The following is a 24,349-nucleotide window of genomic DNA, read 5'->3' as shown; positions in this document are numbered from 1 at the left end:
CCAGGCCTGTGTGTACCCTTTACAGCCTATTGAAGCTTTCCTACTGCCATTATTCATCCCAGTATAAATCTATTCATTTCACCCCTACCTGCCAAATGTTTTCCTATGCTTCGTAAAATCAATATTTAGAAATTGGCAATGTTCACTAATCAGGTCTATTTTATAATGCAATATATAAATACACCTTGGTTGGAATTTTCAGACCTCCTATAATTTAATTAATGTGTATACAATACAGTACCTGCAAGCTACATACAGTTTTCAGCAGTTTTATGACTTTGCTTAATTTTTATAACTATGTGGCAGTAATTATGTCTTGTTTTTCATCTGTGGTGCTAAATGGGCAAGATGCTTCATGTGCCTCTGAAGCCAAGTGTGTATACGTGCATGTCATTTTGTACTCTTGAGCCTAGCAGCTTAAACATTTTCAGTCTTGTATGTTTTCTTCCCATTTTTGATCTGATCCCTAGAAGATGCTGTGGTTAGAATCCTAGATTAGTATAGAAGGAAGCTATTCAACTCATTGAGTCTGCATCTGCTCTTTTGAAGAGCAATTCAGTTAGCCCCACACCCCTGTTTCTCCCACCCCCACCATATCCATCTAATCTTTTTATCAAAGTCATCCAAATTCGCTATTCAATCTGTTTCCACCACCTTATCGGGGAGATTATTCCAAATCCCAGCTACCCATGTCATCCCTGTTATCAATCATAAATTTGGCCCCTCTAGTTATAAGCGACTGAAAATTTTTCTTAATTTACTGTATCCAAATCCTTCATTTTTAAAATCTGTATCTAATCCTTCCTCCTCGGGGAGAATAACTCCAGCTTTTGTACCCTATTCACACAATTGTAATCCTTCATCCATAGAATTATTCTCGCAAATCTCTTCCATATCCTCTCAAGTCTTCATGCCCTTCCTAAAGTGTGGTGTCCACAACTCTAGGTATGCCCAAATTAGTATTGTATATTTAAGTGCAGTGTACATTTACTGATTTTTGTTTTTCCCTCTTGCAGACTGTACAGTTTGTCCAGGGAATATTTGTTGAAAAATATGACCCAACAATAGAAGACTCCTACAGAAAGGTGAGACACTGGAGTGTGGTTGGAGGGGCTGTGTGAGAGAGAAGTGAGGGGTTGGTATATGTGTGCATAAACTTTCTGCAGAGACGACCTCCATGGTGTAAACTTTGAGTTAAAAAGATGTAGGCTATTCTACCTAGATTCTGCCAGTCAGTAGGATATACTCCTCTTCTGACCTCAACTCCACTTTACGCCCAGTTGCAATATCCCTCTATTCCTTCTCTAATCCAGAAACCTATTGACCGCAGCTTTCACATTACTTAATGGCTGAGCATTCACAATGTTCTGGAATGGAGAATTCTAAAGATTCACAACCCTTTTGAGCGGAAATGTTTCTCCTTCTTTCGTGAGGTGAAAATGATGTGAAGCGTCGAAAAGCCAGACATACTTTTTGAATGGTGGGAAACTTATGTGAGCATAATGATTGGGGAGATGGCCTTTATACCTTGTACCATTACAACTGATGCATCATACAGATTGAGTATTGAGATCAGCTTCCTGATAATTTAAAAAACAAAATTGTTGACTACACCCAAGTTCCCAATTGGCCACATGTGGGGAAGGCAACCCTGGTCTAAACCACTGAGCATCTGCAAAGCGTGAAGCCTTCATGCTTTTCTTTTGAGCTTATGGGTAGTGATTGTTTTTATACTATCTTGTAAGAGCTAGCTGCAGTTTGTGCAATTGTCTTACAGACAGGAATTGAGACAAAGTAGCATGAATCATCACTTAGAATGCTTTAATTTCTGTTCTAACAGAATTGCGGAGTGAATACATTATTGCTATTATCTGCTTGTTTAAATTTATGTTGTCATTTGGTATAAAATCATCAGTCCCCAATAGTGTGCTTATCTGCAGCCTAAAAGATTCACAAGGGTGATCTTAAAACTGAGCAGTTACGATTATCATAGAAAACAGAATGGGCTGGGGCTCTCTTCTCTAGAAGAAAGAGCTTGAAGAGATGTGATGTAGAAGTCTCCAAGATAATTAAAGGGTTTGGAGGGTAAATCTGAATAAAATGTTTCCGCTTGTGAGTGTGTCCAAAACTAGAACCACGAAACAAGATAATTGCTAATAAACCCAATAAAATATTCAGGAGGAACTTAGTTACCCAAAGAATGTAAAATGTGTTCCGTAAGGATTAATTAAGGCAAATAGCATTGATAAATTCAACGGAAGTTTGTTCAGCACATGAAGCAGAAAGGAATAGAAGAAACTTCTATGCTAATCAGACTGAATGAAGAGTATGGGAAGACACTTGTGTGAAGCAAGTGTAGATATGGATCTCTTGGGCTGAATGGTCTATTTCTGTGCTTCAGACTAGATAATCCAACTCCAACAGAGATTTGTGTTAGCTCACGTAACACAATCATTGATGAACGCATCCCACAAAATCTGCAGTTGTCCAGGTGGATGGTTCACCACTACCGCCTTGAAGCAACTAACAATGTGCAGTAGGCAGGGCATTTGGTGTGGCCAAAAGCTGACCATATATTTTTTAATAGTTCTGTGTTCTGCTGATGGTGCCACTTTGGGAAATAAACCCGACACTGGGGATAGGATTCTGTAAACATGGCTTCAGATAACTCGACCAGCTATTCAATTGATCCCAACCAGGTAAGTAACGTGAAGCCAACTCTTGTTTTGCACTGGTACGCTATCTGGGTTTGGCACAGAACAGCATTGTCTCTATCAACACTTTGTATGATGGAGGGTGGATGTTCAGATTGTATCCCTAAACCTTTAACTATTACAAATCCCTGTCCAACTTCTCTGGACTTGGGTAGTTAATGGTGGTAGTGTGTGTGTGTGTTTGAATTCCTCATTGGGCCAGTGGGAGCTCTGGAATCATTGTTTCCTAAACATGGTTTCTGGATATTTGACAGCCAAATAAGCAATACAGAAACAATCTTTTTAGAAAATAAATAATTAGCATTCCTAAATCATGAATAAATTGAATCTTAAGATCAACAAAAAATATTCTTTAATATTGAATTTTGATTTTTTTTTTCATGCTCCTTTACTCCATTACTCCATTTCTCCATTACTATCCATCTGCAGTAAGTGCCAGTTTAAACCTATTGTCGACTTGCATTAAGAACATGGAATGCTAGAACTACTCAGTAAGTTGAGTATCTGTGGAGAGAATGTTAATGTTTCAGGTTAATGAACTTCAGCATTGGAAGAAGTTACAGATATAACAGGTTTAAGAAAGTATAATATAAACTGAGTATTTCCTTCATTTCTGTTTTTATTTCAGCATCTGCAATATTTTGTTTGTGTTAGACTTCCATTGCTGAGGGATCAGTTACAAGTAGTGTCACTGGACTAGTGACCTAGGATAGTGCTCTGGGTACCCGGGTTTGAATCACACCACAGCAAATGGTGAAATTTGAATTTAATAAAAATCTAAAATTAAAAGTCTAATGACCATGAATCAATTGATTGAAAATTTTTTTTTTTTTTTTTTTTACATCATCTGATTCATTAATGTCCTTTAGGGAAGGAAATCTGCCACCCTTACCTTGCCTGGCCGACAACCCCACAGGGTTCACTCTTAAAAATACTCTTGAGGTGGTCAGCAAACCCACTCAGTTCAAGGGCAATTAGAGATGGGCAATAAATACTGGCTCAGCCAGTGACGCCCCCATCTCCTGAATGAATAGAAAAAAAGTTACTGTTCCCTGTGCTAGTGTGGTCTCCTGATCTCCATGCTAGTGCTGTTATCCAAGGTTTGCTGTTTAGGTTTGGATTGTTTCCAGTGTCCATCTTTCCATCAGCTTAGTCAGCTTCAGAAAAGCGAATGCGGAAGTGTGTTGCATTCAAAAATATAGTGCCCACAAATTCCATTGTATTAAATGCAGTTCCTGTTTGCAAAACAGTTTAGAGCAGTGTTCTTCAAACTCTTTTTCCGGGGGCCCATTTTTACCCGCCGGCCGACCTGAACGACCCATGCCGGCCGACCTGAGCGACCCGCGCCGGCCGACCTGAGCGACCCCCCCCCCCCCCCCCCGCGCCGGTCGACCTGAGCGACCCCCCCCCCCCCCCCGCGCCGGCCGACCTGAGCGACCCCGCGCCGGCCGACCTGAGCGACCCACCATTTTCTTTTACCTTGTTTGTTGCTGATAAAAATGGAGGAAATGGTTTTGGGTCCCTTTGGCTCTCGTACACGCTCCTCCAATGGAACCTGTTGGATGAGGGTGAAGCCTTCCGGTGTTGGAAAGGATGGAGTCTCCATCTGTCCAAAGTTCGGCATTTTTTCCTGTAAAATTTTATCAAATAAACCCCCTCCCCCGAACTTGTTAATAAATAAAATGAATAAAATAAATGAAAAAAAATAAAAATTAAATGAATAGAATAAATGAATAAAAGGCTATGTAGCCCTACAGGCCTGTTCTTCCATTCAATTGGACCATGGTTGATCTTTCTTTCATATACCTGCCTTTGTTCCATTATCTTCAATCCTAGAGTTGGGTACAGGACACAACATTGCCAAGTTTTATACAATTTGAAAATTTCATAATAGTATATGAAATAGAAGGGGTAGCACAGTGGTTAGCACTTCTACCTCACAGCGCCAGGAACCCGAGTTCGATTCCGACTTCGGGTGGCTGTGTGGAGTTTGCACGTTCTCCCCGTGTCCGTGTGGGTTTCCTCCGGTTTCCTCCCACAGTCCAAAGATGCGCAAGTTAGGTGGATTGGCCATACTTAATTGCCCCTTAGTGTCCAAAGGTTGGGTGGGGTTACGGGGATAGGATGTTTATGCTGTGCCTGAGCTTCCTCCCACCCATCTTGTAACTCCCCAGGAACATTTCCTTCCAATTCTTTCCCACTCATGTACTGAACTAGCTTCTCCTTTAAATGTATTACAGGGTGCAATTACAGCCACGTAAGCATTATCTGTTCCAATTACATTGATGGGTGGGGGAAAGGAGAAAAATATTGCTTCCTTTGTTGTTGGTCTGGGGGTCTTTTTAATCTTGTGAACATGAATGGATCTCCTGTGCCCATCATTTAATCCAATCGCTTGGTGGTGATTTTTAATAACTAAGAACCAACTGAGGACCTTTTCTGTTTTAAATTGTACAAACAATCATCATTTTGCTTTTTTGATTGTGGACCTGATTTTGGTCGCTCTTCCTCATAATCTGGCGTAGTGAGCACAGGCTCACTGCTGTGACACACAGCCTCCCAAAATCTGATGTAGACAGTAGTGTAAAGTGTCACTCGTGCAAACTACTAGAAGGTTGGATGCACAAGTGCCTCTTGGGATTGTATTCCAGCTCAAGATGGTGCTTCCAAGAGTGGCATGTGCCAGCAGAGCAGAAGTTGTTTTTGTACCTGGCTAAATTGACAACTGAAATGCAACCGGGATGGTGGTTACCCTATACACTGTCAACTCTGGCATGCTAGTTATTTTAGATTTAAAATAATTGGCACTGTATAATTTTGTGAAGTTAATACTAACTTCTCTGCAATTTCAATTGAAAGAGTTTAATTTGAAAAAGAGCAGTAAATCCAGCATATTGGACCGGTAAAACTTCCCATTTTCTGTTGGCCTCTGGTAGATTTTAGGATTGACACATTACTTTCGTTTCTGATTCGCTGTGCAGAAGTGAAAATGGTTTGAATAAATTTTGATTAAACCAATAATAGATATAATCAGCTGACACTGAACTCAGAAGTAAAATGTCTTCTGGAAATTATTGTAACTAGAGATCATGGATAATCATTCCAGTGCAATATTGTTGCTGTGTGACATGATACTGAGTATTAAAACAGTCTCAGAAGTTTCTGTGCTATTGTATAATGTACATAATCTAGGCATTTCTGCACCGTATTAAATTTCTCAACCTAATTTAGTTTCAGTTGGCAATTTCATTTACACCGCTGAAAAAAACCATTGCAGCAGTGGGTACTCATCTAAAGGTTATATACATTGATCTGACCATGTGGATTTAGCCTGACCAAAATATTTGAAACTAATACCAGATTCCCAACATGGAAATTGCTCCATTCCCCAGAGCCAAAACACTTTCACCTTGAGCACAACATTTCTTGAAGATCTTTCAGAAATAAGCATCCGATGCTCAAGAAAAGTAAACTGTAACAGGACACTAATGGTACCAAACCATTTTGCTGCCTGTCCTTGTGCATAGGAACATAGGACTGGCTGATGTGACAAGACCAAGATTCATCTTGATTCGTTAGTCAAATACGAAGTGACTTGTGTAAACCTACAAAGGCCTTAAATTGCAGGACCTGGCTTTGGCTGAATATCCAAATATTTTTAAATGCCTGCAAGATGAGAATTTTAATTTGGTTGCTTTGTAAACAAAGGATCACTACGTATAGTTTATGGGTCTGCAATCAGTTTAGGATTTGGGTGTGCTGTTTGCTCTTGCCCGCTCAGTGGCATAAACTTGTGAATCATTTAATTTAGTTGAGCACTTCCACTTGTATACAATGGCTCCATCACACGGCAGAGAAGTAAGTGTAGGAGGAAAGAAGAGTAATTTTTTTAAAAACTGAAGAAAATAATCTAGGCAGCCCACTGAAAAGGGTATTACTGATTCAAATAAAAATGACCTGATTGAGGGGCTTAAAATAGGGTGTGATGAACTAATACAGACAACCTTTTTTGCTCTGGTGAGGGGGAATCCGAGAACAACAGGGCATTGAAATTGGGAAACCCAATAGTGGAGATTTGGAACACACTTTCACCAAAAAGGCTGGATGCTGAAGGTGAGTTGAATTTTAAGGTTGAGAACAAAAGATGTTCGACAAGGATATTGAAGGAATTAAGGATGAAAGGTGAGTAAATGAAGTTTAGGCACTCATTAGCCACAAGTTGGCAGAGCAGGTGCAAGAATAGTTTTTCCTGTTTTCCCACCATAGTTGCTAATGAGGGATTTGGTTATGAATGCACATTGTTGAAGTATTTAAATGTGGAGCAGGTTTGGTTAAGATATATTATTTTTTTTTCCAGCAAGTTGAAGTAGACTGCCAACAGTGTATGCTTGAAATCCTCGACACAGCAGGAACAGTAAGAAATATTTTATTGCACAAATTTGAGTAGCTGGCAATCATGAAATGCCATTTTTATTATACTCCGTTTAAAGTATTGCATAGTCTGAAAACAATTTTACATATGTTGGTCTATGTGACAACCTTGGCATGACATCCCTCCCCATCTCTCCAAAATCAGGCAGCTCATTACCAACAGTAGGGATAGTATGAAGGCAGAAAAGTGCTACAAAGTATGATTCAGCCTTTTGAATGTGGAGCCACCTCTTCCAATAATGAGGTTTGCTCTCTCCCAAGATATCCCCACAATCTGTCAACACCTGGTTAAAATCGTTCAGATAATTGTGCCTTCAGCTTTGATTTAATTTTTAGTTGTAGTATGTGGGTAAGAATGACAGTGTGGGCAGCACGGTGGCACAGTGGTTAGCACTGCTGCCGCACGGTGCCGAGGTCCCAGGTTCGATCCCTGCTCTGGGTCACTGTCCGTGTGGAGTTTGCACATTCTCCCTGTGTTTGCGCGGGTTTCACCCCCACAACCCAAAGATGTGAGGTTAGGTGGATTGGCCACGCTAAATTGCCCCTTAATTTATATAAAATTTATATTTAAAAAAAAAAAAGAATGACAAAGGCAGTAGTGAAAGATCATTGAAGGACGCTCGTGAGCCAGTTGAGTTCATGAAACAATCTGATGATGCCAGCCCTCAAATCATCAGTGTTACTGAATTCCAACTCATAACATGCCATGATGGCAAACTCAAGACGTGATTTATTTGTCCATACCAAAACTGCTATCATACCTGATCTTTCTAATTTAAAGCAAGTGCTTGCATGGCGAGGGGCCACTGTCTCTCTCACTGCCATCTCAAACGCTGTAAAAGTGCTGACTGGCTCAGTAACGTGCATGCTTCAACAATATGTCAGCATCGTTACACTGAGGCTGTGTGGATTTATATTAATAATCTAGGCATATTTGCCAACTTCAGAGAGCCTCCAGAAAGACTGGAGTTGCTAAAAGCTGACACCAGGTGAAGGTTTGCAGCCAGTTAGTGAAATATTGTCCACTGGAGTCCTGCAGTGCCTGAATGCAGCTGCACATGTGATTACATAACCTCCAAACAATGCAAGTGACTACTTCTACCCAGTTTTCTGGCATTTAGTAATTATGCAGAGTACACCCTGTGTGGTTGGTTTCCATGTATACAGAAGTTGAATTATGTGTTCTATTGCAGATAGTATTCTGACATGCTTCAATTTAATGAACAGGTCAACAAACACCCAAGCATGTCTCATCCTGCCGTGATAAATCTAGTCACTTTAACCTCTTCCATAGTCAAAATACCTTCCGCGTGATCACTGAAACCCTCACTAAAGTTCAGAGTACATTTGTACTCCAGTTCACAGGCAGCACAGTAGTTAGCACTGCTGCCTCCCAGCACCAGAGTCCCGGGTTTGATTCTGGCCTTGGATAACTGTCTGTCCGAGCACATTCTCCCCGTGTCTGCGTGGGTCTCACCCCCACAACCCAAAAAGATGTACAGGTTAGGTGGATTGGCCATGCTAAATTGCCCCTTAAGTGGGGAAAAAAGAATTGGGTTATCTAAATTTATTTTTAAAACCTGTGTCTGGAGTTTGCACATTCTACCCGTGTCTGCGTGGGTTTCTGCTGGGCGCTCCGGGTTCCTCCCACAGCCCAAAGATGTGCAGGTTAGGTGATTCGCCATGATCAGTGCGCAGGGTTGAGAGGATGGGGTGGGCATATCAGAGGGTCGGTGCAGACTTGATGGGCCAAATGGTCTACTTCTGTAGGGATTCTATGGTTCTGTAGGAATAATGCAGTCTTTATTTCTTTTTTTAAATATTTTCCAATTAAGGGGCAGTTTAGCGTGGTCAATCAACCTACCCTGCACATCTTTTGAGTTGTGGGGGTGAAACCATGCAGACACTGGGAGAATGTGCCGACTCTGCACGGGCCGGGATCAAGCCCGGGTCTTCGGCACCATGAGGCAGCAGTGCTAACTCTGCACCACCGTGCCGCCCAGGAATAATGCAGTCTTCACCTCTCTGCATTGTGTAGCATTTCCAAATACTTCAGTTATAATTCTGAAATTTTAAAAAACATTTTAAAAATAATTTAAATCCAGAAGTTACAATTGGGTGACAAATTCCCAAAACTTTTGGGATTTAATGTTTAGTTAGAGCCAAGAATTTTAAAGAAAATTTACTAAGTTCTGGTGTTCAAAGAGTTATACAAAGGCCAGCGTCCCCTTATCTACATCATGTAATGACAATGGTGGCCAAGAGGTGATGGATGTTTGGATTACAGCTGAGTGCCAATGAAGGTTAAAATCCAAATGAAACAGATATCTAGCAGGGAAAAGCATGCCAGAAAATGCCATGGCCTACCTGCCTTGTTCCAGAAAATTCTATATAGTGCATTTTAGAATTTTTTTTTTTTTGGGCAAGTTGCAGCAGAGCAGTTGAATGATGCGACCTGCCCCGACTTCTGATCTAGTTTATGGATAATTCAGGGAACAGTCTTGCTGAGCATGTTGCTGTCAGAATACTGAAGTTTGGTGATGCTTCACAAAAGATGTATGTGCCCAACACTGGGTTTCTGTCCAGAAGGGCTCTCGTGCTCCCCCTGGTGTTATACCAGGCAATACAGGATTCCAATTTACGATTTATTTTCAAAACCTTTGGTTTCTCCCACATTTCAAAAGTACCCAGCAGGGCTTGAACCTCTCATAGGTACCTGGAAAACCCGACCTGGAAGCTCCCCTCTATGTCACTCACCATCCTGACTTGAAAATATATTGCCGTTCCTTCATTATCACTGGGTCAAAACCCTGGAATTCCTCCCCAATTGCACGATGGGTTTACCTACACCTCAGGGACTGTGGGTGTACCTACACCTCGGGGACTGCAGCGGCTCAAGAAGGCAGCTCACCCCCACCTTCCCAAGGACTACCGGGAAAGAAATGCTGGCCTAGCCAGCTACACCCACAACCCGTAAATGAATTTTTAAAATACTGTCGAAGTCTGATTTGACGTTAAGTGGGATATTAATGTCTTCCCCTCTACTTTCTTCGGATGGTTTGTGTAAACATATAAAACGCTCACTATAGAACTAAAAACTGGTATAAAGATGATTGCAGCCAGTATGAAGATGCAGCAGTAACGACTGAAGCCACAGAGACGACAAATTACACATTCTAAATTTCCATCATCCTTTGACTCCTACACGGTTGTTGCTGTTCTCGACAAATGAGTATGCTATAATTGACATGTATGGTCTCTATAACTGAACAAGAATTACATTTTATGTTCCTCTTGTCCATTGCAGGAGCAATTCACGGCAATGCGAGATCTGTACATGAAGAACGGCCAGGGGTTTGCACTAGTATATTCTATAACCGCACAGTCAACGTTTAATGACTTACAGGACCTGAGAGAACAGATCCTACGAGTCAAGGACACTGAAGATGTAAGTAAACTTGATTTAATTTGCCCCTTGGGGGTGCAGTAGAATTTCAGGACAAATCTAAATAGAATGTTATTACTTGAATTTCTGACCTTTCGATATTTAAAAATAAAACTCCGAAGTTTATTCCAATCAAATTTCATTTTTGATTATTTACACGGTTTAAAAATGGACGAGCAGGAGTTAACTGGAAATGTAAGGTGCTGATTTAATATGTAAAGTATATGGCAGAATTGTTACAACATAGCAGTCTTCCTTTCGGCCCACTGTCTGCACCAACTCTCCAAATGAGCAGTTCACCTAATGCCACCTTTCTACATAGTTACATAGAAGATAGGAGCAGGAGGAGGCATTTTGGCCCTTCGAGCCTGCTCTGCCATTTTTTACGATCATGGCTGATCATCTAACTCAATAGCCTAATTCTGCTTCCTACCCATACCCTTCCCGGTAACCCTGCATTGTCTTCCTTTTCAGATGAGCCAAATTCCCTTTTTGCTTTGGTTAAATCTGACCCCATTCCAGACACCAAATACTTGCTGTGTGATTAAAATGTTTCCTCCTGTCACTTTTGCCAGTTAATTTAAATCCGTATTCCCTCGCTCATTCTCTTATCTTTTCATGAGCGGAAACAGTTCCTCCCTATCTATCCTGTCCAGACACCTCTTGGGAATACCCCTATCAAATCTCCTCTCGGCCTTCTCCTCTTCAAGGAAAACTGCCCCAACTTCCCCAATCTTCATGAATTGAAGCAATTGGTGAAGCTAAGACCTCGCATGGTCCCGAACACACTTTTGGCAAGTAAGCATGGGAACAGTGAGCACAGGCCACCCAGATCACTTCTAGAGCTTGTTTAATAATTTGAACTTTACAATTCGAAATCCATATCTCCTTTCAGTCGTTGGTGACTGTTCATTTGATCAAATTTACTTCACAGTATTAGTCATAATTGACGGTGCTGAGCTGGGATCTCCATGCCAGCCAGAAATGTATTTTTTGATCCAAATTAGACGAAGTTAATAGGAATGACAGTATCACTACTCCCCTCCACCAAGATTGTCCTTCCCTGATAAGTTTTAGCTTTCCTTATTCCTTATTCCTGCTCCCTGGTATCCTGCAAAATTCTAGTGTCTCAATTTATGTGCTTTTTAACAATATTAAAAGATATGGTATTTTGGGGTTTGCTTTGTGTGAGAAAATCTCAGATGGGGAGGGATGGAAATCCACAGCTGGTCTTTGATTTGGTTCATGGAGAGACTTGACTGTTATACGCTCTAGTGGCCTACAAGCACCACTCCTTGGTTCATGTCTGAATGACCACTGCTGGTGGAACTCTCATCAGAACAGGTGTTTCTGCCCTCTGGTAGAGGTGACTCAAATTGCAGCAGGTTTTTTTGTTTTGTTTGCACTCGAAACAAACTCTACAGCCCAGATTTGTGGTTCAAAACCTCCATTCTCTGGATATATAAACCGTTGTATGTCTGAGCGCAAATACTCAACACTATCTTCTCTCCAACTGAACTTTGCTCACCATTTTGCCACTTAAGTAAGCTGAGGAGAGATTATTTAACTTGTAGAATGTGAATTTTGTAATTGCACTAGCATTTTTAAGCATTGTGCATTACTTTTCATTTCCTAAAAAGAAATCCCCTTCATTTACTGCTACATATTATCTCTTTTCAAGGTCCTTTACTCCCTAATTGTCAGTACATACTGTTCACGCAGAGCTTGTAACTTTGTACTTATCATTTCTTGATGGATTGCTGGTAAATAGATAGCCTTTTGCCTGCTTTGTTACAACATTTCTAAGTTAACTTTAATCTACAAGAACAGCTTTATAAATGGAAGTAAATAGTCAAAGGGTTGGAAACCTGTTAATATGTAGGGTTAAAGTAGGTGGGCATCCAGAGTTGTTTGTATCCCACCAGAATGAAATATAAACTGATGTCCAGGTCATGTTGCACCATCACTGCCAAGTGTGATTCTTGGAAAACGTTGGCTTGAACATAGAGATGGTTTTACAGTCTATTTAGACCCAGAGTGAAGAAGCGAATTCTGTGACTGCTGGTGAAAATAATTTTAACTATTTAACTAATGTCTCCACGTATACCTTTAAACTGAATTCTGAGCTGATTGTGATTTGATTTTTTTTTTTTAATATACTGTGGACCTAGGTGAGGTGTTCTACTATAGCTTTGTTCCGTCTTGTATATATTTGCAAGTTTATAGTCTTAAACCAGCCTTTAGTCAGCCTAAACAGCAGGGATCTTCAACAGAACGAATGTAGATTGGAACAATAGCGACAGACAAATAAGTGAAAAAACATGCAGGGGCAAGATCTGCTTGTTCGAGCCTATCGTAAAGCATTGCAAAATAAACGTGTGATATACTTGTGAAGTTCTGCTATCTGGGGCGGATTTCTTCTTGTGTGGGGTGGGAGAACTCATTCAGGATGCTGGCAGATGTTTGTGCGATGGTTCAACTTATTCTCGTATCTTTCTGTTGTCTGGGGAAACAATATAAGGTGTGTGCAAACCGCAGCAGCATTTTTCTGTGATGCGGTTGGACCAATGATTGCATTTTTAAACTGATTTAAATTTTTTCCAAGTATTTTTAATTCCACATATTTGTGGTTTTATTCTAATATGAAGTCTTGAGCGTAGTACTATACAAACTAAGCACCAAACGTAGGTGTTTCTCCCAGGAAAGCAAGAACATTGGCCAGCTTTCTCCCCATACTATTCTGTATTGTTCAGGCAGAATTACCAGAATATTTGAAGATCATGGTAAACTCAAACTCTCCCAAACATTTAAAAAAATATTTGGCCATGGACATCCTTAGATTCGTAACATGGCAAAAAAACACTTGAGTATTGTAGCAGTAACATGAAGTAAATGATGACCTAATGTTCTCTTTTCAGTAAAGGTCCATTCTGGATACACTTAATTCGGGTGCCCTGGTTTGTTCTTGGTCAGTTCTGGTACTGAATAAATTTTGGAGAAATAGAATGCGGCTCAATCCCTTTTTTTTGTTTGTCTGTGTTCCTCTATTCTTCAGGAGGTAAGGAGAAAAAAATAGTTTATGGTCAATTTTGTTACAACCGTCAGTTTTTGAAGGCCCAAATATTGACCTGTTGCTAACTTTGTGCTGGGTTTATATGTTACTATATTTAGCTTTTTTGCATTGATATTCTGAAATTGAAGTTATGGGAGTATCAACATTGCATTGCACCTTGTAACTTAGACAACTGATTTGACATTTATAAACATTTAACAATTGTAGCAACTCCTACAGTAGCCATTTGTGTGCATCTGTGTGGAATCTGTGCTTCAAGATTATAAACTTAACACTGAATGTGTTAAGCTAATTCCAGATGAACCATAAGCACTGAATACATTCAGATATTAAGCTAATTGTCAGCTAATTCCAGGTGAACCATAAACTGAATACATTCAGATACAAATTGGACCTGTTAATTAGCAGTGTCCCAAGAGATTGTTTTGTGCAAGAGTTGTAGGGATTTGTGTTATATTGCTCAACATGGAGCCTTCGGAATCTGAAAAGCAACAGGTTTTCAGCAGGGCTTAACTCAAAAAATATTTGTGTCCAGGAAGTGTTACTTGGCACCTCAAAACTCGATAGCAAGCACATCCACCCTTACAAAAGGGCATCCTTTTATCGTGTCTGCTGTTTCTTGTCCGTACCATCAGTTCTGGCTATATGTTTTATCGGTCTATCTGTTTTCATCCATGTGGTTTGTTTTTTTTTTTTGGAAAATATTTTTATTACTATTTTTTAAAATCAATTTATACCCCAAAACATACGAAAAGTGCACAGATTACAAACAGTAAACCAAATAATAAAAACAATAACCAAGTAAACTCTCACATCCTTACTCTTTTTTTTTTATTCCCCCCCGCCCCCCAAACAGCTGCCAATTCCATAAAATATAATGAATGAGTCGCCATCTATGGTAGAACTCTTCAGTTGACCCCCTCACTGTATATTTGACTTTGTCGAGGTGCAAAAGCTCCAAGTCACTTGGCCACGCCGAGGTGCTGTCACCAGTCTCCAACTCGGGAGGATTCGTAAGCAAGGAACCAGCGAGGCAAATGCCAGGGCATCTGCCCCCACACCCATCTGCAGATCTGATACCCTGAATACAGCCACTAAAGGACAGGGCTCCAGCTCAATATTCAGGATTGTCAATATAGTACTGAAAAAAGAGACCCAGAACCCCACAAGCTTGGGACAGGGCGAACAGTGTGCGGTTCACAGACCCCACCCCTCAAACAGCGCTCGCACCTATCTTCAACTCCCTCAAAGAAAGGACTCACTCTGGCCTTGAAGTGTGCCCTTAACACCTTGAGCTGGATCAGACTCAATCTCGCACAGGATGACGTTGTGTTCACCCTACAGAGCGACTCACTCCTCACCACCTCCTCCAGTATGGGTCCTAGCTCCCCTTACGTCAAGACCAAATCTTCCCCCAAAATCAGTCTGTTTCTGCCGAACGAACTACCCTCTTCCAACCCCGAGCAGGAAAGAATCCTATCCACTAAGGTTGAAGGTGGTGCCACCAGAAATATTGGGAATGTCAGTCAAGCACATTTTCAAACTTGGTGGTACCTAAATGTGCCGAGCTCAAGAGCCTGACTTTTGCTCTTTCATCTCCAGGCTGGCAACCCCTGCTGCCGCCCGCCCCCCCCCCCCCCCCGGCAAGAAATAAGTCACTCACTCTCTGCAGCCCTTTCCCCTTCCACCCCACAAATGTGGCAACCAACCCGGCCCGCTAAGGACAATGGAGGCTGTCCCATCATTGCAGGTCAGCCTTAACTGTACCCGCTAGGCTGGTAAAACTCAATTTATGTAGCCGCCCAATCCCTTGCCACCTGGACCCCCAAATATCGCCACATGGTATTAATAGAAGTTGTATACAAGCGCATTCTCAGTTTTTAATTGTTGTTGCAAATGATGAATAGCAATTTCCATGGATATTTGATCACTGCTTTCCCCCAGACTGCAAGCAGCCAAGCAATTGAATTGCTCATCATCACTTTCTACATGTTGACAAGGCAACTCTCAGTCCTGTGAGCTAATTTGCTATATTCTGTTCCACTTTCTTTAGAAGTCTTGTGTGGAACTTTCTGAATTGTACTCTTTAAGTTCTCAACAAATGAATTCACTAGCTAGCCCTCATCTTCTACTTGAGTTAATGTCTCAGTGGAATTCTATCAAATAATTGATGCATGATTTACAGCGCCTGTTTATGAGACCTGTTCTTTCTGGTATCTGATGAGTAGAGGGAGATGAACAACATCATGCAAGATGCTCTAATGTATTTTTCACTAAAGTTTGTACGATAATTAAATTGTAATTGGTGAGCATCATTATTTTAAATATGTGGATAGCAAGTAACATTGGAACACTGATACCAGTGTTATGGGTCAGGGTTTAGAGAATCCCAAAGTGTATCATGGAGTTCACCTGACCCACAACTTGTAATAGATTGTGGTATGGGGAGCATACTGCTTACTCTACGGTATGGTACAGCAGAAAATGGTGGTTTTTAAAACAAGACCTTGTTTATTCTATGAACTCAAGTTAAACTTTCTAAAACAAACAGTGAATATCTTAGCATCCAGTAAATCAAATACACCCCCCAAAGAATATAACACTAAGTAATCTGTATGTTGTCCTTTTAACATCCAAAAGCGTAACAACCTCTAAACAGAGCACATTAGGGTTTACATTTAATACTGAGACCTTTTTACAATTTGGAGTTTGCCAAATGATCCATAGATAGTCTTTTGATGGCAGAGATCAACAGCAGTGCAGCTCACTTTTAACTTCAGATTCAGCTCACTGAAAAACACTGACACACCCAAGCTTTCTCAAACTGAAACTAAAAAGCAGAAGTGCAGCTCAGCTCCACCCACACTCTGACATCACTCCAGTAACATGAGCAGCTCCATTTCTTAAAGGTACATTTCTTAAACACCCATTTCTTAAAGGGTACTCTTACATGACACCAGGCAATGAACATCACCAAAAGAGAATGTAATCATCTTCCTCAACATTGTGGCATTACCATAAACTAAATCCCCCACCAGGGGTTACTATTGACCAGAAACTGAACTACCACCACCCATATAAATACAATGGCTGTGTGTGGCCCCAACAATACTCTAGCTCTAAATCACCCATGGCAATTCAGCCTGCTTGATTGGGAACTAATCCACCACCTTCAACAGTCACTCCCACTATTGATGCACAATGGCAGCAATGCGTACTACAAAGATGCATTGCAGCAATTACATAGAGTATACAGTGCAAAAGGAGGCCATTTGGCCCATCAAATATGCACCAGCCCCATCCAACCTTTGTTTGGTTACTAAGGGCAATTTATCATGGCCAATCCACCTACCTGCATGTCTTGGACTGTGGGAGGAAACCGGAGCACCCAGCGGAAACTCGCGCAGACACTGGGAGAACATGCAGACTCCGCACACCGTAACCCAGCGGGGAATCGAACCTGGGACCCTGGCGCTGTGAAGCCAGTGTTATCCACTTGTGCTACCATGCTGCCCGTGGTTCTCCCAAGGTTTCTTCGACAGTACCTTCTAAACCCATGCACTCTACTGCCTAGAAGGACCGAGGGCAGCAGATGTATGGGAGCATCACCTGCAAGTTCCCCTCCAAGCCACACACCATCCTGACTTGGAACTATATCACCATTCCTTTACTCCAAAGATGTGCAGGTTAGGTGGATTGGCCATGCAGAAATTGCCCTTGGTGTCCCAAAAAGGTTTGGTGGGGTTACTGGGATGGGGTGGAGGTGTGGGCTTAAGTAGGGTGCTCTTTACAGGGACCGGTGCAGACTCGATGGGCTGAATAGCGAACTCCTGCACTGTAAATTCTATGATTCTATGACTGTTGCTGGGTTAAGTTCCAGGAACTCCCTTCCTAACAGCACTGCATATCTGCACTATGTGGACTGCAGTGGTCAAGAATTTGCTCAGCACCATCTTCTAAAGGTCAATTAGGGATGGGCAACAAATGCCTTGCCTGCAACACCCACATCCTGTGAAAAGAAATAAAGTATTAATTGTTCTGAAGTGCAGGCAGCTCTTAGCACAGCTTCTGTATTTCATTTGAAGTTTTCTAGGGTTTGACTCATCTAACTGAAGCACTTTTGATATTTGCTACTTTGTGTCTTTGTAATACATGAGCTATGGATATCCCAAAAAAGTTTTCTGTTTCATGTTTGAATGTTGGCGTGCTGTCCCTCCGCCTCATTAACTTCTAAGTTATTCTGCAGTGTGCTGTGGCTTGCTTAACATGAGCAGCTTTCAATAAATCACTTATACTGTACCTTTCCTGAGCACCGGGCATTCCAAAGTGCTTTGCAACCAATGAGGTGCTTGTGAAATTTAATCAGTGTATCATGGCACCCTGGTCACGGGTACCGCACGGTCAATTCCAACCCCACTTGACCCAGAGCCGCAACACAGTTGAAATTAGATTTTATTTGAAATACCCAAGGCCCTTGGTTGATCCCAGTAAACTGCAGTCACCAGGTTTGTAACTTTAACACGAGTAACCTTTTTATTATGTACAGTTTTATAATTTAACAACTATTTAATACACTTTCCCAACCACCATACACTGGGATGACTTTTAGTCCGTGTCTAACTGGAGTTGAGCTTTCGTTTTGATACACCGAGAACACCATCAAGCCTGGAAGTAGTAAGATCTTCCACTTCCAAGGTCTCTATGCTTCTGCCCAGTTCTCTCAAAGCATCAAGCCAAAACCAATCACTGACAGTTGTCAGGCATGACACTGTCCCTGGCCAACCCACTGGTTGCCAGCTAACCAATTGATCCAACTTCCTCCAAACCTGATTCCTGAGATCCACTCTGTGCCGAGGAGTCTGACTTTTCCTTTCTAAAAACCAAACCTGACGAGCAGGCTGCTTCAACCTAGAGTCTTCCGCTTAAAGGCACATTCCAATTATAGGTTGGCAGCACAGCAACCAGCTCCCACAAACAGAAAACTGCTAATGACTAGATCGCCTCTCTTTTTTAAAGTGGTGTTGATTGAAAGGCCAATATTGGTCTTGATTATTGGGATAACGCTCCTTGTGCAGCAAGATCTTTTATGTCTACCTTGGACGCCAACAGGACCTTGGTTTAATGTTGCCTCTGAAACATGGCAACTCTCAGTGCAGCACTTTTTCAACACTTCATTCCAATATCAGCCTAGATTTTTATGCTCGTGTCTCCGGAATGGGACTTGAACTCAACCTTCTGACTCGGAAGCGAGTGTGCTACCTGCTGACCACCATTGAAAACTATTCCCTGTCTGGCAGTTTGTTTTTCTTCCTCCCACCTCATACCTTGAAATGAAAAAGTGTTTCTGCTAACACTTTGTTTGAACGTCCGTGTGCATAGATTGATGCAGTTCGGAAAGGTGAATGGATACATCGTCTGTGATGCTTGGGCCTCTGAATTTCCTCATCAATGTATCTGTGACAGATAACACTGGGACTTTACAAGTTGTACGAAATGGAGGCATGTTGGGTTGCGAACAATCCTAGAGGAATCTGAAGAATTCACAAGTTCTTGCAATGATTTCTGTGCAGCATTGCTGATGATAAAGCACATGCCTTATCGTTGCATGACACAATGGTTTAGGAGCTGGCACGCTAAGAAGCATGTACCATATGCTCCTTTCTGCTTCTCCAGTTTTAGATTGCTTTTGAATGCTGTAAAATATAAACCTCATGCTTGCCTGGAGACCTTAATTACAAGACGCTAATTTTTGTTCAAAAAATGCTTTTGTGGTGGGAAGAGTGAATGGATTGTTTTTTCTGCTATAATGGGTTGAATCGTGATGAAATGAAATGTAAATCGCTTATCGTCACAAGTAGGCTTCAAATGAAGTTACTGTGAAAAGCCCCTTCCATTCTTTTAAAAAATCTATTTCGCAGTCTCTTTTAGCAAGGCTGTTCAAATGAAAAAGGGAAATTGCCTTGCAGGTTTTTGATAAAATTAGATACTAAAAATCACAACCAAGTTGACAAGAGTTTAATGCTGCATTTGAAACTTTAATTGCATGAGGGTGACGATCCCCCAAGGCGTTGCATTTTTGTTCCTGTAAAATGTTTATGAAAGACTCGTACCAAAATCCCATGTGAAAAATCTATACTAAACAGGACAGGATGAGAATCTGATGAGGTGGATGTCCCAAAGGAAATGGTTTTTCTTTTAATACTTTGTCGGAAATTGCCCTGGAGGGGGGAGTGGCTATGGGCTCAGGCCTTCGGCGATTGCATAGTGCTTTGATGCTGATACTCCATTGTGTTGGCAGCTGCCTTTGTGGGCTGCTCAAACAAGCCCTGTTCTGCTTTTTAATCTTCTGGAATGCCAACATTACTGTGAGCTTAAATAAAAACTCAATTTCCCCTATCACCTGTCCCTTTAAACTGCCATTGCCACCAACTGATATACTTTACTGCCATAAACCACTCATCATTAAGTTGTTAACCACGATTCCTTGAAATTGATTCAGCTTGTTCTTTCAACTGTTTCAAAACACCCAATGCAAATGGCATTCTGTAGAACTGACTTGTAGTTAGACTGCAAGGGGGTTGAACTGATACATTATGGATTAGTAACCATATACCAGTACGTTCTCCCTCATATGTCAGGCCTGTAACTTTTTTGCTATGCCCAACACCCTATTAATTTATAACTTCTTTACCAGTTCATCCCAATCCATAGTTTCCTAGAACAGTATGTAATGGAACCTACGAGGGAACAAGCGGTCCTAGATCTGGTCCTGTGTAATGAGACGGGATTAATTAATGATCTCATAGTTAGGGATCCTCTCGGAAGGAGCGATCATAATATGGTGGAATTTAAAATACAGATGGAGGGTGAGAAGTTAAAATCAAACACTCGTGTTTTGTGCTTAAACAAAGGAGATTACAATGGGATGAGAGAAGAGCTGGCTAAGGTAGACTGGGAGCAAAGACTTTATGATGAAACAGTTGAACAGTGGAGAACCTTCCAAGCGATTTTTCAGTGCTCAGCAAAGGTTTATACCAACAAAAAGGAAGGATGGTAGAAAGAGGAAAAATCGACTGTGGATATCTAAGGAAACAAGGGAGAGTATCAAATTGAAGGAAAAAGCATACAAAGTAGCAAAGATTAGTGGGAGACTAGAGGACTGGGAAATCTTTAGGAGGCAACAGAAAGCTACTAAAAAAGCTATAACGAAGAGTAAGATAGATTATGAGAGTAAGCTTGCTCAGAATATAAAAACAGACCGTAAAAGTTTCTACAAATATATAAAACAAAAAAGAGTGGCTAAGGTAAATATTGGTCGTTTAGAGGATGAGGAGGGAGATTTAATAATGGGAAATGAAGAAATGGCTGAGGAACTGAACAGGTTTTTTGGGTCGGTCTTCACAGTGGAAGACACAAATAACATGCCAGTAACTGATGGAAATGAGGCTATGACAGCTGAGGACCTTGAGGTGATTGTTATCACTAAGGAAGTAGTGATGGGCAAGCTAATGGGGCTAAAGGTAGACAAGTCTCCTGGCCCTGATGGAATGCATCCCAGAGTGCTATAAGAGATGGCTAGGGAAATTGCAAATGCACGTGATAATTTACCAAAATTCACTAGACTCTGGGGTGGTCCCAGCGGATTGGAAATTAGCAAACGTGCCACCACTGTTTAAAAAAGGAGGTAGGCAGAAAGCGGGTAATTATAGGCCAGTGAGCTTAACTTCGGTAGTGGGGAAGATGCTGGAATCTATCAAGGAAGAAATAGCGAGGCACCTGGATAGAAATTGTCCCACTGGGCAGACGCAGCATGTGTTCATAAAGGGCAGGTCGTGCCTAACTAATTGAGTGGAATTTTGAGGGCATTACCAGTGTGGTAGATAACGGGGAGCCAATGGATGTGGTATATCTGGATTTCCAGAAAGCCTTTGACAAGGTGCCACACAAAAGGTGGCTGCATAAGATAACGATGCATGGCATTCAGGGTAAAGTAGTAGTATGGATAGAGGATTGGTTAATTAATAGAAAGCAAAGAGTGGGGATTAATGGGTGTTCCTCTGGTTGGCAATCAGTAACTAGTGGTGTCCTTCAGGGTTCAGTGTTGGGCCCACAATTGTTCACAATTTACATAGATTATTTGGTGTTGGGGACCAAGTGCAATGTGTCCAAGTTTGCAGACGACACTAAGATAAGTGGTAAAGCAAAAAGTGCAGAGGATACTGGAAGTCTGCAGAGGGATTTGGATAGGTTAAGCGAATGGGCTAGGGTCTGGCAGATGGAATACAATGTTGACAAATGTGAGGTTATCCATTTTGGTAGGAATAATAGCAAAAGGGTTTATTATTTAATTGATAAAATATTAAAACATGCCACTGTGCAGAGAGACCTGGGTATGCTGGTGCATGAGTCACAAGAAGTTGGTTTACAGGTGCAACAGGTGATTAAGAAGGCAAATGAAATGTTGTCCTTCATTGCTAGAGGGATGGAGTTTAAGACTAGGGAGGTTATGCTGCAATTGTATAAGGTGTTAGTGAGGCCACACCTGGAGTATTGTGTTCAGTTTTGGTCTCCTTACCTGAGAAAGGACGTACTGGCGCTGGAGGGTGTGCAGAGGAGATTCACTAGGTTAATCCCAGAGCTGAAGGTGTTGGATTACGAGGAGAGGTTGAGTAGACTGGGACTGTACTTGTTGGAATTTAGAAGGATGTGGGGGGATCTTATAGAAACGTATAAAATTATGAAGGGAATAGATAGGATAGATGCGGGCAGGTTGTTTCCACTGGCGGGTGAAAGCAGAACTAGGGGGTATAGCCTCAAAATAAGGGGAAGTAGATTTAGGACTGAGTTTAGGAGGAACTTCTTCACCCAAAGGGTTGTGAATCTATGGAATTCCTTGCCCAGTGAAGCAGTTGAGGTTCCTTCATTAAATGTTTTTAAGATAAGATAGTTTTTTGAAGAATAAGGAGATTAAGGGTTATGGTGTTCAGGCCGGAAAGTGGAGCTGAGTCCAAAAAAGATCAGCCATGATCTCATTGAATGGCGGAGCAGGCCCGAGGGGCCAGATGGCCTCCTACTGCTCCTAGTTCTTTTGTTCTTATAAACTGGAGCTATGGGGAAGTCATTAAATTATATAAGCTCCTGCTGTTCACTTGCCTAGCAGCATTGTTGGTTCTGTTGCCAAACTGTTTTTCCCTGGCTGCCTGGGTGAAGCCAGCTGGGAATATTGTACCAGATTCTGTGTGTAACACTTGAGAAGGAATGTAAATACCATAAAAGGGTACAGAAGAAATCTTGGGACGAGAGATTTCAGTTATATTAAAAGACTGGAGAAGCTGGGGTTTCTCTTCAGAGCAAGGAAGGTTAAGAGGAGAGTTTGGTACAGGTGTTCATTTTGATGGTGTCCCTATGGCAAAGCTATTCCCAGTAGCAGGAAGGTTGGTTTGTTCTGGAATGCACTGCATGAAAGGATGGTGGAAGCACATTCAACAGTGACATTCAAAAGGGAATTGGATAAATACTTGAAAGCAAAAATAAAATTGCAGGACTATGGGCAATTCTGCTTTTGTTTGGATGCAGTTTCGTTGGTCACCATTCCATGCTGGATCATTTATTGAATGTTCAATGACCAATCCACATTGCTGTAATAGTAAAATGTGTCTGTGTGGGAATCTAATCGTGCTGCAAGCTTTGGGAAAGGTGGTCCTAAGAGTAGCACTCTAGCAACACAGCAGCCCCTGAACACTACGCTGGAGTTTACACCTAAAAAATGTGTTGAAGCCGACATGGAATTGGGATCCAAAACCTGGAGCTACTCCCATTGGATGCCATTCCAGTGTGGAGGGTGGCAGAAACTTTATTATTGTGGGCAAGATATATTTGGTGTTTCTAGTCTCGACAGTAGATTTTGAAAGCATCTTAAAATAATTTTGATTGGAGAGCCCCGTGTGCTGAATTTGCTGGCATTGTGTAGGCTTCTCGGTGCCGCTGCAGGAACTGGTGTTGGTTGTTTACAGTGCAGGTGCCATTTTCTGAAATGTTTGATCATAATAAATAGCGCACTTTCTTTCGAGACCTTTTGTTCAGGCGTGTATAGATTGTGTTCTGTTGCATGTGTGTCCCATTTGTAAGAGCATAAAACCATCAACAAAGATTCAACTTCCATCTCCACCTGATTAAAATTCCATAGGGCAGCACGGTAGCATTGTGGATAGCACAATTGTCTAAAAGCTCCAGGGTCCCAGGTTCGATTCCGGCTTGGGTCACTGTCTGTGCGGAGTCTGCACATCCTCCCCATGTGTGCGTGGGTTTCCTCCGGGTGCTCCGGTTTCCTCCCACGTTCCAAAGATGTGCAGATTAGGTGGATTGGCCATGATAAATTGCTGTTAGTGTCCAAAATTGCCCTTAGTGTTGGGTGGGGTTACTGGGTTATGGGGATAGGGTGGAAGTGTTGACCTTGGGTAGGGTGCTCTTTCCAAGAGCCAGTGCAGACTCGACAGGCCGAATGGCCTCCTTCTGCACTGTAAATTCTATGATCTATGATATTCCTGTTTTTGCATCCGATTGCATTATTTCCAGCATCCAGTAGCGAGTGCAGTGCTGATTGTTCCATTTCCAAAGTGTTTTGGCACACCCAACAGTGCTGTACTAGTGAAAGACACACAATTGTCTGTTGTTGTAAGGTTTCTT

The 24,349-nt window shown here is 41.6% G+C and overlaps 1 protein-coding gene across 1 annotated transcript in view; it reads left to right on the top strand.

Moving 5' to 3' along the window:
• The window catches only part of rap1aa (RAP1A, member of RAS oncogene family a), a 140,222-nt gene that overhangs the window by 79,194 nt on the left and 36,679 nt on the right, over positions 1-24,349 (top strand). The window contains exons 3-5 of the mRNA XM_072480151.1: positions 1,017-1,085; positions 7,072-7,128; positions 10,453-10,593. Coding sequence (XP_072336252.1) covers positions 1,017-1,085; positions 7,072-7,128; positions 10,453-10,593 — 267 coding nt within the window. The remainder of the gene's footprint in view (positions 1-1,016; positions 1,086-7,071; positions 7,129-10,452; positions 10,594-24,349) is intronic.

Source organism: Scyliorhinus torazame, chromosome 17 (genome assembly GCF_047496885.1).
Source record: "Scyliorhinus torazame isolate Kashiwa2021f chromosome 17, sScyTor2.1, whole genome shotgun sequence".
NCBI lineage: Eukaryota > Metazoa > Chordata > Chondrichthyes > Carcharhiniformes > Scyliorhinidae > Scyliorhinus > Scyliorhinus torazame.
This window is presented reverse-complemented; position numbering and strand designations above follow the sequence as displayed.